Source organism: Micromesistius poutassou, assembly GCF_964030765.1.
Source record: "Micromesistius poutassou genome assembly, chromosome: 23".
NCBI classification, from domain to species: Eukaryota; Metazoa; Chordata; class Actinopteri; order Gadiformes; family Gadidae; genus Micromesistius; species Micromesistius poutassou.
In genome coordinates, this window is record NC_140293.1 from 1,740,142 (window position 1) to 1,757,447 (window position 17,306).

Consider the following 17,306-nt stretch of genomic DNA (forward strand, 5'->3'; position numbering starts at 1 on the left):
ACACAACGACAGGTGAACAGGTAAATGTTAACTTTCAAATGGCAGACAACAACGAGAGAAGTTCTCTTTTCTTGCCAAACCCAACTTGTTTATTTGGATAAGCCTGTAAGGCTTAGTTGTATGTATCAAATCTCTAATACCACGCATTCCTCCGCCATCGACTCGGTAGCGTCGTTGTTAGCTATACGAAAATGAGGAGTGGACCCCACGTAGACGCATTGCACTTCTCCAAGGTTTCTCCACCCAGTAACATCAATTAGGCCTACTCCAATAACGCTTTCGTTAACGGTAAAGCTCCTCTCCGCGTATCTGTTGGCTTGTGATTATATGATTTATAATGATTATTTTTGTTGGACTGTGTGCGTGTAAGAGTGGGTGTGTATGGTGTTCGGAGATCTAAAGCCAGCAGGGGGGCATGTCAACACGGAGCATCAGACCCCACTAGAGTATCATTACTAATGGACAAACCACCGCGACACATCAGCAGTAGCTGCCAGTCGTAGCTACTGTTTCTTGCAACACTGTGTGTGTGTGTGTGTGTGTGTGTGTGTGTGTGTGTGTGTGTGTGTGTGTGTGTGTGTGTGTGTGTGTGTGTGTGTGTGTGTGTGTGTGGTGCCACAGCAATCCGTATCCTAGTCAGCAACTCGCACACGCACGCACACACACAGCTCTCGAAAGGTCCTGCTAATTACAACTTTCTGCGTCACTGTTTTCCATGCCTGACTCCGAATCTCCAGGGGGTCCCCTCGAAGGAGGGAGCTTGGATATCAGATCCAAGTCTAAATGAGATTAATCGTCCCAGAGAATGTAACACCCAGTCCCCCAGCATAGGGGCGTCCAGGGGCCCCGGCTAGCTGAAGGGCCCTTATTTTACCACCAGATGTGCTGTTTGATTATCCGTTTTAAGCCATTTAAAATACTCAATACACATTTGTGACATCAAAAGTGAGAGTGGGAGTTCCGCAGGTGTATGATCGGATGGATAGCTCCCAACCCCATTGCCCTTTTGACGCTGCCGTGTTCTCACCCAGGACGGAGGAACCCGCTTCCCTGTCGATGGTGTCGGAGGAGGTGAGGAGGTCAGGAGAGGAGCTGGGCAAGGCACCAGGAATGCAGGAGCAGATAAGGGAGAGGTGAGGAGCAGATCAGTAGGGGGAGAGGAGGAGAAGCCGTGATCACTATTGTGTATTCGTCAAAAATCGGAACTAAAATTGCAATCAGAGGTTTTAAGGGAACAATTGAAGCTGTTGGTAAAGGGTTCCCTCTGCTGGCAGGTTACTAGAATTGCAACTAGGTCAATAACCCGGTGGTTTTGTTATTAAAACGATAAACTTATCTTAATGAAAATAAAATATTTTAGTATTTACCAAAGTATAAATGTTTGTTTGAGGCTAAAGTCACGTAATGGTCAAACAATTATTTTGGATGGATGTGAAAACGCAAATTACTATTTATGGTTGTAAGCAAATAATGAAAAATAGCCATCTGTATTGAAATAAATTCTATATTTTTCTGACTGCTGTCTGAAGAGAGTATTCTTTTTTAATGCTTTTGTTCTGGTCTATGAATCAGAGTCATGTCGTTGAGTCAGACAGCACAAGTCGTCAGACAGCACAAGTCGTCAGACGTAGTGTTTATTTCAGTCTTAAAAGTTTATAACAACTTCTGGATAACATGAAACATGAAAAATCTTAACAAAAAGAAAAGAAAACAAGACCAAAATAAAAACAAAAACAGAAAAAATGTAGTACACTTTTTTTATCACACCAAAGGGTGACAAAATTAGAAATTTCATAAAGTGGTTTTGAAAAGAAAAAAAATCACAGGTTAATATCACCCCCCCCCCCGCCTCCCCCTCCCCCAGACCCTTCACCCCCCTCCCCCGCCTACAGTACAACTGGTGACCTACACATTGTATCAGGGAGGAGCCAATCACCAAGGGAACATTTACATACAGAATACAGTTTCAAACCAGATTAAACTGGATCACACAGTAGTTTTTGAGGGGTGTGTTTGAGTGTATGTGTGTGTGGAGGGGGGCATATTAATTTGATTTATTTTCCATTAGAGTGGTTTGGAAAGCAAGACCTGGGTTCGAAGAAAACTGCTACACGATGGTAAAAGACGACCACCAAAACCGTTTGGAAGAACTGTTATCTAGATTACCAATACGTTTCAGTGTCTCCCTCGATCGGTCCTCACACCCCAAGTAAGCCTACGTTTTTTATAAAGAAAAAGCTCCCATAGTGATTTCTGAAGACTTTGACAACCATTTGTCCCGTGTCTAGCTTTTTGTGGTTTCGTAAGTGATCGGCCGTGTCACAACTGCCAAATAAAGTCAATATACCTTTCAAATATATATTTATTTCATTTCTATATAAAATACTGTTTCATTTGTAAGAGCCTCACTTTGTACAACTTTTGAGTCACTGTTCATGAGCAGATGCCAATGAATGGGTTATGCATGTGTGTGTGTTTGCATGCAAGTGTGTGTGTGTGTGTGTGTGTTATGTAAGTGAGCGAGAGAGCGAATTAGCGAGCAAGCTAAAAAAGAAAAATACCCAGAATCTATTTTTTATCACAAATACCTAGTACCGATTCAGACCTAAAATACTACAGTAAAAAGGTGTTGTACACAATATACACATTATATTACTTACAAAAAATAAGAGGAAGTAAATCATAGGGCGTTATTAGTAAAGTGATCCATGTATTTTGTTAGTACCATCAAATGAAATGTAAAAACTGCGCGAAGCGAACGACAGAGGGAGAGGGAGAGAGTTAGAGAGAGAAAGTGATGAGGAGAGAGAGAAAAATAAAACGCTGTCAAAGGTAAAACGAAAGAGCTAAGCGTCAGTGCATCTCTTATTCTTGGATGTTCCGAAGTTCAAAGTGTGCGGATGTGAGACCGTGAAAAGCATCCACTCCTTAGTCAAATAATGAAAAGAAAGAAAGAAGGTTAAAAAAGGAGGATAGTCAATGAATGAACGAGAGAAAGGGGAACATTTCGTGAAATTTTTGAACAAGGTGATTTTAGTGAAAAAGAAGAGGAAGAGAAGGATTTGGTTCTCTCCATTTTAAGAAGACGAGAGGAGTGTGAAAGCACTTAAGTTTCCAGACACCTTGTTCTGTGGATATTTGTACTGCGTTATTTGAGGTACTTTTATTTAAGAAATAAAAAATAACCACTAAATATAGATTGATTCGTGGCCGTTATTTGCATTTTTTTTTTGTTTATGCTGTGTCTCACAGTAGCACCAAAGTTTAAGATTTAGTTAAGTTTTTGTTTTTTTCCTCAGAAAAAAATAATAACCACACTGCACCATTGGAATCCAACATCGTCACTATGGTGACACACAACGGGTCACCGTCCTCCCAGCCTCGCCCCACCTCCCCAATGCTCCTCGTCAACCAATCAGCTTATTTTTGTTGTCGTGGGAGGGGGTGTGGCCAGGGAAAGGGGCCGTGTCTAGCGTGACACCGTGTTCCGTTACGTCCTCTTCATGCAGACCACGCAGCGACTGACGCGCGTCCGCAGATTTCCTGCCTTCAGAGTCTCAGACTGGGGCTTCCTGTGTGGGTCGAAGGTCAAAGTTCAGGGGTCAGAGTTGGAGGGAGGATGTTTATATGTCTAAACTGATATTTCTATAACACTATAACAGAAGTGATGATGGCATGTGTAAAGGGGGCAGGATGGTCTACGAGCTAGGGTGCTTGATTCGCTGGCGAAAGACACTGGGCTTTAAGCCCCAACATCCACAGCCTAGCTGTAGGCACCTGGTCCTTAATGAAATGTTTCTGAATCCACTGTCAGTCGCTTTGGGTAAAAGCCAAAATAGCTTAAAGTTTAAATAACTAAACGGTAAATCACTACATAATTCAAAAGTTACAGAGGGGAAGAGGGATCAGCCATACTTATTCATTTGTGAATACAATCTCTCCCTTTTCTCCTCCTTTACGAACGCTGTCCCTCCAATCACCTGTTCGACCTATGACATCGCAGTGTCCCGCGTCCCTCACCTGAACATCTCGTTGGTGTCTACGGTGGCCAGCCAGAAGCTGTAGGAGTTGCCGAAGTAGTTGCAGGTTCCCCGGCCATGGCACTCGATGAAGGGAGCGCTGCGGAACTCCTCCAGGCAGGAGCCGGGGGAGGCCAGAGCCTGGCCGGAGCCCTCTGCCCCTGCACTGGTGTGCTGTGGGGGAGGAGAGGGAGAGGAGGGCGGAGGGTGGAGGAGGAGGAAGAGGAGGAGGAGAGGTGGTGGAGGAGAGGGAGAGGAGGAGGAGGGAGGAGGAGAAGGATGGAAGAGAGGGAGGAGGATGGAAGAGAGGGAGGGGAGGAGGAGAGGAAGAGGTTGGCGGAGGAGGGGGATTGAAGAGAGGGAGGTGGAGGTGGAGGAGAGGAAGAGAGGTGGGGGAGGAAGAGAGGTGGGGGGGGGAGAGGGAGAGGAGGAGGGAGGATGGAAGAAGAGAGGGGGGAGGGAGGATGAGGAAGAGAGGTGGGGGAGAGAGGGAGATGGAGAGGTGGGGAAGGAGAGGGAGAGGAGGGCGGAGGAGGAGGATGGAAGAGAGCGAGAGGGAGGAGGAGGTGGAGAAAGAGGAAGAGGAGAAGAGGTTGGGGAGAGAGGAAGAGGCGGGGGAGAGGGAGAAGAGAGGATTTTAAAAAATGTAGCTTTTGGATAAAAACGTCTGCTGAATGAATATAGTAACTTTAGCTGGTTTGGGAGTGTGTGCCACTGCTGCTTTGTACTGAGCTTCCGGTGGGATCTAATGTGTACTAGTGCAGCGGTGGGGGTACCATCATGAAGGAGTAACCGATCCACAGGGCCTCCCAGTTAGCAGGGCAGCTAGGGATCTGGATCGTCTGGGAGTGGACTGCAATCGTCATGGCCGGAGCCTCACACACTGAACATCTGGAAGACACACACAGAGGACGATTCGAAACCCACACAAATTCAAACTTGATATCGGATGTAGGGCTAGGTTACTTCTGCTACTACTACTACTTTGCTGATTACGTTGCTGGCGTAGAGCTTGATGTTAGTAGTACTACCTGCTGGTCTAGGGTTTGACGTTTGTACTAATATATTTAGTATTTATATTTAACTTAAATAGTACTATTATTATACTACTAATACTTTTACTACCTGCTGTTGTAGGGTTTGAAGTTTGTTGTACTACTATACTCCTCCTAGTATAACTACTAGTACTACTACTACTACTTCTAGTACTACCTGCAAGTGTAGGGTTTAACGCGAGTAGTTCTACCAAACTACAACTAGTATGTGTATAGGGCTTGAGTCCCTCTCCAGTGATGGACACCGGCATGGTGACTAAGACCATCACTATATACTACTACTAGTTCCACTAGTACTGCTTCTACTAGTCCAACCTGCTGATGTAGGGTTTGATGCCCTCTCCGGTGATGGGGTCCATGGACATGGGCATGGGCTCAGGCGTGGACAGCCAATAGGAGTAGTCGTTGCGAGAGGCGAAGTTACAGACGTTGTTGATGTTGCAGAACATGAAGGGCATGGTGCTGAACCTCCTCAGACAGCTGCCAGCCGTACCTGGAGGGAGGAGGGAGGGGGAGGAAGGAGGGGAGAGTGAGACAGGTGGAGGAGAGAGAGAGACGAGAGGAGGTGGTGGAGGTGGGGGAGAGGAAGAAGAAGATGAGGAGGAGAGAGGAGCATGGGGAGGAGTAGAGAGAGACAGGTGGAGGAGAGAGAGAGAGAGAAGAGGAGGAGGTGGTGGAAGGAGGAGGAGGGGGAAGAAGATGAGGAGGAGAAGGAGAGAGGAGCAGGGGGAGGAGTAGAGAGAGAGACAGGTGGAGGAGGGAGAGGAAGGAGGTGGTGGAAGAAGAAGGAGGGGTAGTAGAGGGGGAGGAGGAGAGGAGCAGGGGGGAAGAGGAGGAGGAGGAGGTGGAGTGAAAGTGGAGGGGGAGATGATCAGGAAGGAAGGAGCTTCTTCTCCCACGTGTACATAGATTCACAATTCCTGCCCGTCGCCGCCCCCCCCCACCCCCCCCCCCCCGTCGCTCCGGGTGACTCACCGAGGTCCTGTCCGTGGGCGCGCTCGTTGCCCTGCACGTACAGCAGGGAGTAGCCGTCGTAGATGAGGCTGGTTCCTTCGGGGCAGAACGGGACGTCCTGGCCCTGGCTGTGGCGGGTGATGAGGAAGCCGTGGGCGGTGGAAGCCGACCCAGGGGAGCCGGGCTGACCCTGCGGGCCGTCGGAACCGGGGGGGCCGGGGTACCCACGCAGGCCTGGGGGGGGGGGGGGGGGGGGGGGGGGGTCACGGAGACATGGGTAACGTTAGATCGGCTCGGATTTGGTCAAACGACGCTAAAAACATAATACCACGAGAGGGGATGGTTGGGTGTTTGTACGAGGGGGGGATTGTGGAAGTGGAAGAAACACAGAGGCGTGGTGAGTGTCGGTGACGGTAGGGGTTCTGGGGGTTCACTCACCTGATGGCCCCGCCGGTCCGGAGTCTCCCTTCCTGCCGGTGACGCCGCTGAAGCCCGGCGGTCCCTCGGGTCCGGCATCACCTGGGTTACCCGGCGCGCCTGAGGGCGAGAGCGGGGTAAGGGGGCTCGGTCTTCACATCGTTTCATTGTGTTTTATGAAAAGCTTGTTTGTCCTGGTAGGGATGACGGAGTAGGTGTCATCTACTCCACTGTCAGTTTGCTGGTTAGTCGTTTAACAAAAGCGTGATCCAAAACGTTGAGCTTTTTGACATATTGATCATTACAAGCAGGTAAGCGGGAGGCTTTTTCGATGCTTACAGGTTGCGGATACTGGGATTCGAACCCAGTACCTTTCAGCTTGGAGCTCAACACCACTAGACTATCCTGCCCCACATAACATCAGCGTCAACACGATTGATATCTGATCTATATCCAAAGAGATTACATATACGTTTATACGTTGATAAATGTGTACAGAACGTTACATCTAATGTCTTTAATAATTGTATATGAAAATAGGTCAATCATTACAAAATTATTATAATAAGTTGACCCATTTCTTTCATGAACAGCTGTTGGACCTGGTGGCTGAGCGCTACCTATCGTCAGCTAGCATCACGAGCTAACGTCCATGGCTAACCTGAGAGTCCTTCGAGGCCAGACGGTCCGGGGGCTCCCCGTCCTCCGTTGAGCCCCGGGGGGCCTGGGTTCCCCTGCGCTCCCTTCACCGGGATGGTGGGCGCCGTACCGGGGTCTCCAGGGGGCCCTGGGGGTCATAGGTTACATCAAAGGTTACACCAAAGGTAGAATCAAATCAGGTTGACCTTTCACCTTTTACTCTGATGCCTTTTGTATACGAGTGAAGGTTTGAGAATAGGGTTAATGTGTTGTTTTGTTTGTTTACCTCATCAATATCCGTACTTTGTAGTGTTTCATCTTAACTTGTATGAATATTGGTTTGATGTATTTCTGATGGTCAGTAGGTTAGCAAGCTAGCCAGCTAGTTAACCGTTCCTTGGATATTGGTTGACAGTCTAACTCACCCTCGGGTCCAACATCACCGGGCAACCCGGGTTGACCGGAGGAACCGGGAATGCCACCGTCTCCCTTTGGTCCTGGAAAACACAGACGGGGGAGTGAAGCAATTGCTAGTAGGAAGTAACACATGTTTTTCCATAATCTACTTAGAGGGCTTGACCTACCAGGGAAACCCGGAACGCCGGGAAGGCCGATGTCTCCCTTGAGACCTGAGGGACCAGGAAGTCCGGACGAACCCTGGTCACATGATACGCAAAATAGAGGAAAATAGAGGAAAATAGAGGCATCAGCATGTGATTCAAACATTGGAATTGTTAAAGTCTGAATGGATTATTATTACTATTTTTTCTTTTTTCCAGAAACAGAACCTACCGGGAATCCGGGGGTGCCTGACTCTCCCTTGGATCCTGGGAATCCAGGTTGACCGGGAACGCCAGCAATTCCCTTATCTCCCTTGACGCCACCGCTGCCTCCCGGACCGCGGGGACCCTCCGGACCAGGAGCACCTTTGCGTGCACAAAGGGTCAAAGGTCATTACAGGGTTACGTGCACTTCGTCTTTTTTCGTACAGTACGGTGCACATGAATGTATTATTATATAGTCCTACTATATGTAAATATATATATAGGCCAATATATTATTTGGGATATTCCATTAAATTTAAATATTTATCTTTGATTAAATATACTTTGAAATACAACTGGGAGAGAGCAGTAAGAAGAGCGCAGCAGTGCAGAGTATGTCAGTTTCAATGGTCGGTAAACAAACAGGGGACCACAGTATCATGGAACATGTGATGAGGATTAGAAACTCGTCGCTGAAATCTGAAGAATCCACCAGGGTCCAGGGTCCATGGCTGTTCCAAGCACTCAATTCCAGAATGCACGTATATATTATTTTTGTACAACTGCAAATTTCCGTTGATTCTTTTGGTGGTGAAATGAATTCTCCCCAAACTCTGTGTGTTAAAGAGTTGTTTTAAACGTCACAAACCTTCTCAAACCGAATTCCCCCCAAAAAGTACCAGTAAAACATGGTTGATCACAACACAACACGTAAAAACCTTCAAACCACTGTTGTCTAACCTGCCAGACCTACGATTCCCAGAATCCCAGGGAATAGCAGAGCCGGGACGGCAGCACAAAGGGGAGAAAAGAAGACGGTTAGAAGATGGGGTTAGCGTAGCAACACTGGCATACTTGCTGAAAACTAGCAGTACTAGGCTAATTAAACAAATAGTATTGTAAACGTTTGTCTAGCTCTAATGGTGAATATACTTTGGTATTATCTGTCTATATAATATTGGTATAATATGCGATTGCTGTCATATGCTATGCTAGGCTTTGTTATGTTTATCATGGTTATCAGAGGTTGCTAGCGTCAATGGGTGCACTTTCCCACAGTTTTACAGTTCATAAAAAATATGTTAACATACCTTGGTTTTAGCATGTTATATCAAATTTTATAATAAAAAAAAACAATGATTATTTCTGGTGAGTTAGTTGTGAAATAGAGTAAAAAGTGTAAAAAACGTGTCTTATTCATTAATAATGTGCTGGTTGTGCTGGCAAACTTTTTTTTCATTCCTTTAACAGTTTTCTTGATTAAAGATGCTTACTTTTTCAGAGTCTAACTACCACCAGAGTAGAGTGCATGATAAGTTGAGAAAAGTGAGAGAAAAAAGAGGTTAGATTACAGTGAACAGTTAAACAGAAAGTGAAAAGTCTTGAGGAAGTTGCAGCCAAACTTTAAATTCGGATCGTAGTTCTCAAGATAGAAAGTGGATTCCAGAATGTGGTGAACAATCAACGTTCTAGAACACGTGAGTTCTAAAATAATAATTCATTTTTAAAGGTGCGCGTGCAGTAGGAGCTTGGACATCCACGTCGTTGATACCTTGGGGACCTGCGATTGGCCGGATGCACGAGTCATCAGGCGAGGAGAGGCGTGGCCACACCGTAGGTGGGTGGGGCCAAGCCACAGGAAACAGGAGGTAAAATGACACAGCATTTTTTTTTTTTTTTTACTCCCTAGTCCACAAAAGGCACTTGGGCCACCTGTTCATGTGTGTGGCAAGCCTGAAACAGGGCTGGTCGGTACTAACATACATGGTACACTACACACATGCTTAAATGTACGAAATAATTTGAGAAAAATGTAAATGATAGAGATTGTAACTTAGCAAGCCAACCATTCAAAATGCATTGTTTTTTTTCGGAAGAGTTGGCCAAATGCTACTAAGTTAATCAAAGATTTTATTCCATCAATAAAATGCAAAATAAGTGATCAATCGGAAACGGCCATTTGGTTCTCTGGCGGCGGGTGTGTCGTGTGACTGTGTGTAAGACAACATGACCCAGCATTGTTCCAGGCTTCTCATTTGGCTTTGGACGGTCCATGCAGGTGATTATTGAGACACTTAACCTGCCTAGCAACAGCTGAGACAATCCCAACCCTGCACCGTTCACAATCATTTTGTTTCATAAAATTGTTCCATTTTGTGAATGTTAACAAATCAACCAAAACTAACTAAGTGCTATGTCGAATGGATGGATGGATGAATGTGGATGAAAGATGGATGGATGACAGATGGTTGGATGAAGAGATGGATGGATGAAGAGATTGTTGGATGAGATGAGAGAAGGAACAGAGGACTGAATGACGAAAGACAAAGTGGGGCAAACAGTTGAAAACCCATGCTGCGGTCGTCGAGGGGCGTGGTCAGAACTCCCCCGGTAACGGACAGTGATTGGTTGGTGCACACGCCTGACAGAATTCCTATCTGCGGAGGAAGTGGCCGGTGGAGGACGGTGCAAGTGGACAGTGCATGGTTTCCATGACAACGTACGCTAGGGTGCTCTGTGATTGGACGCGGGTTGGTGAGGTGAGAATATTTCCCCGGCCTGCGATTGGCCCCGACGTCATCTCATGCTAATCGTCTGATTTTCAACGTGCACGGCGTTCACACACACACACACACACACACACACACACACACACAGTGTCGTCGGTCGGTCGCGAGCACGGTTGCTGCCTGGTTTGAACTGGTTTCATACAAGTAAGCTACTCCCACATGGGACACATTATGCTATTAAACAAACAGGTGAGCTAGACAGGTAAACCAGACAGGTAAACCAGGTGAGCTAGACAGGTAAACCAGACAGGTAAACCAGGTGAGCTAGACAGGTAAACCAGACAGGTAAACCAGGTGTTTAAACCAGACAGGTAAACCAGAAAGGTAACCAGGTGGTTGAACTAGACAGGGAACCAGGTGTTTAAACCAGACAGGTAACCAGCTGTTTAAACCAGACAGGTAACCAGCTGTTTAAACCAGACAGGTAACCAGCTGTTTAAACCAGACAGGTAAACCAGGCGTTTAACCCAGACCAGTTACCAGGTCTTTGAACCAGACGGGTGACTAAACCAGGCAGCAACCTGTCACGCAGGTATATATGGAATATCTTTGAATCTCCACCACGTACCTCCTCGTCCTGGGGGTCCAGGGGAACCACGGCCTCCCTTGGGGCCCTGAAGGGGTGATCCTGGGGGGCCCGGGGGTCCGCTGTTGCCTTGGGCACCTGGGAGGCCGGGGAAGCCACCGTCTCCCTTGGGTCCGGGGAACCCGGGACTACCAGAGGGTCCGGGAAGACCAGGGTCTCCCTTTGAGCCTGCGGAGAGAAAATGTTTGGTTTTAGCAAGGAATTAACTGGACTTTTTTATCAGAAACCCGGTGTATACCAGAATTAACAGTATTAGTATTAGAATATATAATAATTATATAAGATAAGATTTATTTATTTATCTTACCTTTATTTATCCTTTATTCATAAGAATTAAAATAGTTTTTCAAATGTAATATATAATACACAAAAAAGAATACAATATTAGCATCAATATGTGAGTGTGTGTTCCTACCTGGCCCTCCAGGAATACCGGGAACTCCAGGTCCACCATAACCAGGAAGACCTGAGAGCGGAAGCCAATGAGAAGAAATGGTAAATGCATTGACTTTAGCATTCTACTTTAATATCAAACCACAATCATACATTATACCCATTGACCTAACGTTACTTTGCGTAAACTTTCATTACGACACTTTGTGTTACTTTACGATCATTTCACTCTACAATGATGTACGTTTACGTGACTTTACGAAAACGCAACTTTGCGCTAACGTCACTTTACACTACTCTATGTTACTTTACGTCACTTGTCACCAGACCCACCTGCTTCTCCCTTGCCGCCGGCTGGTCCGGGGATTCCGTCACGACCTGCCTGACCCTTGTCTCCTGGCAACCCTGGGCCTCCGGGGCGACCGGACTCTCCGGGTCTACCTGGGGACCCATTTGCCCCGGGGCCACCTGGACCGCCGTCCAGACCTTTGGGACCGGGAATACCAGGAGAACCTAGCAGGGGAAAAACACCAAACAGCCAGGGTTTAGCACGGCAATGATCAAAGGTTAATTCAGCGTTGACCAATCTATGGCTCGGGAGCCTACTTGGGTCCCCCGATTTGCATGAGGTTCAAGAGGGTGAAAGTTGACTTTAAAGCGAGGTTGATATTAGATCTTTATGAAATAAACAACAAATTAAAAGTTTTATCTCGTAAGGGTAATTCATACACAAACAGACATGACAGCGCCAAATGCTGATCACTTGATGTCGGGCGATGTGTATCCTATGTTCTAAAACGTAAATGCCAGCAATGTAGAAGTAAAAATGTGTTTTAGGATGTTTTTTAGCCATGACTCCCGGGCCAAAAAAGTTAGATTGAATCAAACCACTAGCCGACCACTGGGTTAGCCGGTGGATTCAAGGGGGTGAAGCACCCAGGTATAGAGAGGGTCTTACCTTGGAAGCCTGGGAGGCCGGGGTCTCCCTTGGAGCCTGGCCCGCCTGGTATCCCTGGGAGACCTGGTCCACCGGGGTTCCCCTTCTGCCCCGGACCCCCTGGGAACCCAGGCTGGCCTGGGTCGCCCTGGGAGGGGAGCGGGGGGGGGGGGGAGAGAGTATCGATCAATTTAAACTGATGATCTGGTCAACCATCGATCCTACTTCTATCTAGGGGGACGGTCTTACTACTGATACAATGTCATCTTATTTCAGGTTACAATATAAAAGTATAACATCGCAGAGGTTAGCCCTCAAATGTGACATACACATGACGTGTTTGTGACACCGTGTGTGATGTCACACACGGCTCGATTTTGAATTTGTGTGTAACGTTCGATCAAGGTCACACCAATGTCACACACAGTAGGACCAGTTAAACCTGAAACCAGGTGGGCTGGACTAAAACAAGGGGCCGTTCTCCGGGGGCTCTGATCCCGCACCTTAATTCCTGGAACACCCGGCTGTCCCAATCCAGTGGAGCCAGGGTCACCCTTGTTTCCGGGGAACCCTGGAGAACCGGGCTGTCCCGCGGGTCCGGAACGACCGGGCTGACCTGGCCCTCCCTTCTGTCCCGAGGGTCCTGTGATGTCATCATGCCACGCGACGACCACAAACACAAACAGCATTAGCGTAAGCCAAGAGGTGAGTGTACTGTGCGCCATGGATAAACAGTGCGGTGTTTTTTCATGTTGTCAGGGTATTCTCGGAGAACATGTTCTCTGTTCTCTGAGAATTTCAGTCACAGATTTTACAAGAGATAAAATCTTTAGAGATTTACAAGTGCTGTGATTATTAGGCTACCTGTGATGACCCCCAAATTATAAATGGGGTGTGGCTGAACACTGATTTGGTAATGGTAGTTGAGTTTTAAGAGGGGTGTGGTTTATCATGTCGTAAAAGGCGGTGTGATTTCACTGCTGATATGATTTTTTTTTTATCATAAAAGTGGTGTGTTGTGTTTTTTTCCCGCGAGGCATTCAAGCGCACCTGGGAATCCCATCTCTCCCATGCTTCCTTTCAGTCCTGGAGCTCCGGGGCCAGCTGAGGGACCGGGAATGCCAGAATCTCCCTTGGGACCTGAAAGCAACACAACACGTAAGAAAAACCTCCTTTGCGTCCTCACGCCCTATTTAACTTCAGGGCCACCTGTGATCGCCTTGATGTGACGTCGCAATCAGAAGACCTTTCAAACCATGTTGCATCACAAGTCCACCTCAGCTGTATGATGGATAGATCAACCAACCAGTCTAGCCAGTGGACCGTTCCAGCTGCCGGTCAGATCTATCCTGTTAAAGATCTGGACTTGTGCCCCCCCCCCCCCCTCAAATGGCTTGTGGTCGTGAATCAACCTCACCGCTGGTGCTGATCCACTTGAAAAAAAAGCTGGTGGTGAAATGATTTGTTGTTGTTTTTTCTTAACAATAACTGAAAGAGACCACCCTCACCTGGGGGTCCTGGTAACCCGGGGCGACCGTCCACGCCGGACAGTCCAGGGTCGCCTGGTATACCACTGATCCCCTTCTGCCCCGGGGCGCCCGACAGACCTGGCGTCACCAGGGAGACAGACACATGTCGCACGTCAAAAGGTTACCATGGGAACAGGTGGTCACTTACTGCTACAGGATGAGATGATATGAGCTTGATTAACCCAACGAGATGTCCGATTTATTAATCCCAGACGTGCCCACAGCAGAAATACTGAACAGTTTTTAAATCAGCAAAAGATAAATGACTCTTTCATGTTGAAATATGAGCAGTAGAAATGTAAATGTTTTGATGAACATTATGGACTGTAAACTACAACAACAAAAAATGAATGACGGGTCAAAATTGACCACAACAAGAAGACCTTTGTGATACCGTTGAATAACTACCGAGACTACGTTAACGTGGTCAGCGTACCTGGAATGCCAGGATCTCCCTTGACTCCCTTATGTGCTTCAGGAGGCGGGCTGCTACCAGGGGGTCCTTGTACTCCGGGGTCTCCTCTGTCTCCCTTCTGACCTGAAGACCCAGGGGTCCCAGACCTTCCAGGGAAACCGTCATCACCTAGGATGAGGAGGAGGAGGAGGAGGAGGAAGAGGAGACGAAGGTGAGGCGACGCTGCCTAGTCCTATCATCCAAGCTGTGTAGGTGTGTGAGTGTATACGTGTGGGTGTGTGTGTGTGTGGGTGGGTGTAGGTATGTGTGGGTGTGTAGGTGTGTAGGCGTGTATGTGTGTGGGTTTGTAGGTTTATGGCTGTGTATGTGTGTAGGTGTGTGTGTGTGTGTGTGTGTAGGGGTGTGTCGGTGTCTATGTGTGTAGGTGTGTATGTGTGTGTGTGTGTGTGTGTGTACCTTTAGGTCCGGAGAAGCCGGGTCCCCCAGGACCTCCGGGTCCTCCAGAAGGTCCGGGCGATCCCATTGGTCCCATGTCTCCTTTCACACCTGTAGCCAATCAGAACCCAGTCACATGGTTCATTGTTTCAGTCGCCAGCTTGGAGGACAGACACTTTCTCAGCCCCTGCGACCATCTTGGATGAATTAGCGCAAAGCTAACTGATGGTTGGTCTCGCTAGCGGCCTGGTTAGTAATTCAGCAATTTCATTTAAGCTGAAGGAAACGGTCTTTACCTTGAAGTCCAGGCAGTCCGTCGCGACCGGGCCCTCCAGGGGGTCCTGGGGTTCCCACGGCTCCCGGAGAACCAGGGAAGCCGGGGTTTCCTCTCTCTCCCGGCACACCGGTACTGTCCAGACCTGGGGGGCCAGGGTCTCCCTTTTCACCGTTGGCGCCTGGGAATCCTGGAATACCGCGGTGGGAAAGGTTGGTTAAGACTTTAATAATCCTCAGGAAAATAGAATTGCAAAAGAAAAAAAGACAATATAAATAAAATAAGTATGGCAAAAAAAAATCTGTATGGCAATACAAATGTGAAAAGAAGATCTAAATAGGTGTATTTAATATAACGTGGCTCTAAGGTTGAGATATTTCACGTTAAAGGCTTTCAATGGAGTTTCAAAGACGGTAGGTTACCTGGGGTCCCCATGAGGCCTGGGGGTCCGGGGGGGCCCTGGGGCCCCTGAGAGCCCAGGGAGATTGATCCTGGGGGGCCTCTAGGACCCTGCTGGCCAGGAATACCGGGGTCACCTGGAGAGAGAGACAGAGAGGGAAAGAGAGAGAGAGAGAGGGGTACACATGAACCGAGAACATCAGGGTGATCCCGTTGACTTTACAGGGATGGAACAAAGAACAAACGTGACTATTAATCTTCGTTCTCCTGCAGTCGGTTGGGATACAGGTTAATTCAGAGGAAACGGTTCCGTAGGGCGTCCTGACCTTTGTGTCCGGGGCCGCCGTCTAAACCGGATCGTCCTGGAGAACCTGGGTTACCGGGGAAACCGGAATCTCCCTTGAGTCCGGGGTGCCCCTTAGACCCGGGGAACCCTGGAGAACCGGCGGGGCCGGGAAGTCCAAAGCCCGGTTCACCCTGGAGGACACGTTAGAAACGCCAAATGAAGGGTCATGGCAACGAAGTAGTGGCACGCCGGTCGACGTTAGTTCACTGGCTCCAGGAGGGAGCACAAACCAGCAGGAACAACTTTGATGACTGTGTTTGAGGAACTTTGAGCAAAATGACACAAAAAAGCCTCCCTGGCGAGGGTTGTCTGCATGCATGCAAAGTGTGCATTTGGAAATTAAGAGGAAGTTATTCCTCCGCTTTCGTTTGGTGCTTGATTCATTCAAACGTGTTTCCTTTTATGAAGAGTTGAAGAGCGGGCGGGGCGTTCCAACTGAGAGTGAGTACATGACATGCCGAGCCCGTTCTTTGGTGTTTCGTACTGGTGTTGGGAACATGTGTGGTGGAAACAAGCCTCATCTATTGTGTCTGGAAGTGTTTGCTGTCGAGTGCCGTTGTTCAGCACGGTGTGTCTTCTGCTGTTGCTGCCTGAACCGATCCAACCACGTCCTGTAGTAGGGAGGCCCCTACCTTGGGCCCTGGGAACCCAGGCTGTCCCGGGAGTCCGTCGACGCCTGGTCTTCCTCCGCCACCGGGAGATCCTGGCTGGCCGGAAATACCCGGGAATCCTGGATAGACCAAGGTCAGGAAGGAGACGAGGGGACAAGGAAAGGAAAAAACGGTGAGAATAGGATACTTTAAGACAAAACGAACCGGACTGTTTTGCAGAACGTTTGCTACAACACATTGCTTGTTTTTCCGAGCGGTTGAAATGTGGCGACTGATTTGAGCCAATCAGGAGGGTTTAAATCTCATGTTCATGGACGGAGAAGAGGATGAAGAGGAGGAGGAGGAGGAGGAGTAGAGGGGAAAGGGGAACAGGAGGCGCGGCCCTAACCTTTGCCACCGGGGGGTCCTGGGAGTCCGATACCGGGGAGACCGGGGTCCCCCTTAGTTCCCGGGGTCCCTGGGAACCCGGGCTGTCCGGGCCCACCGGGGCTGCCTGGCAACGGAGGAGGGACAAGGACAAATCTCACAACACGACAACTCTAACGCAACGATGCTTTTAGGAGTACAACTTGCGGTGGCTTCGTTCGCGCACCTGGCTGTCCAGGTGAGCCGGGGTCCCCGTCCTGTCCACGCGGTCCGGGCAGACCCTTCTCCGCCACAGTCAGACCTGGCTCTCCCTTAGAACCTGGAGGAGGGGGACAGAGGGCGTTGGCACGGTAACCAGGGAGCGGCCTTCGCAGCAGTGAGTGTATAAATGTATCATTGTATCCTAAATACTTATGCAAATACGTCCGCCCTTTATAGACAATATTGGGTTCCGGGACATCTTGTTCATCTTGTTCATCTTCCCCCCCCCCCCCCCCGATTTGTGTATACTTTAAATCAATTTTCCATTGATTGATTTCTGCTCAGATGCCCACACATTTGGTGCTGGATTTCTGTAGCATGAGTCATGAGTCACAC

General features: G+C 48.2%; 1 protein-coding gene across 1 annotated transcript; it reads right to left on the reverse strand.

The window, feature by feature from the left end:
* Nucleotides 1–1,888: 1,888 nt before the first annotated feature.
* Nucleotides 1,889–17,187, reverse strand: col4a5 (collagen, type IV, alpha 5 (Alport syndrome); the record flags this gene model as incomplete). The annotated part of the gene is made up of 26 exons (XM_084487477.1): nt 1,889–3,572; nt 4,021–4,193; nt 4,796–4,910; nt 5,390–5,567; nt 6,050–6,262; nt 6,467–6,565; nt 7,107–7,232; nt 7,510–7,581; nt 7,669–7,741; nt 7,877–8,010; nt 10,987–11,172; nt 11,420–11,470; nt 11,731–11,910; nt 12,356–12,482; nt 12,838–12,977; nt 13,385–13,474; nt 13,843–13,941; nt 14,300–14,446; nt 14,735–14,824; nt 15,010–15,177; nt 15,410–15,523; nt 15,713–15,863; nt 16,365–16,462; nt 16,732–16,836; nt 16,936–17,028; nt 17,133–17,187. The coding sequence occupies 26 exons, from the start codon at nt 17,185–17,187 to the stop codon at nt 3,491–3,493; spliced, it is 3,159 nt and encodes a 1,052-aa protein (XP_084343603.1). The 3' UTR covers nt 1,889–3,490.
* Nucleotides 17,188–17,306: the final 119 nt, after the last annotated feature.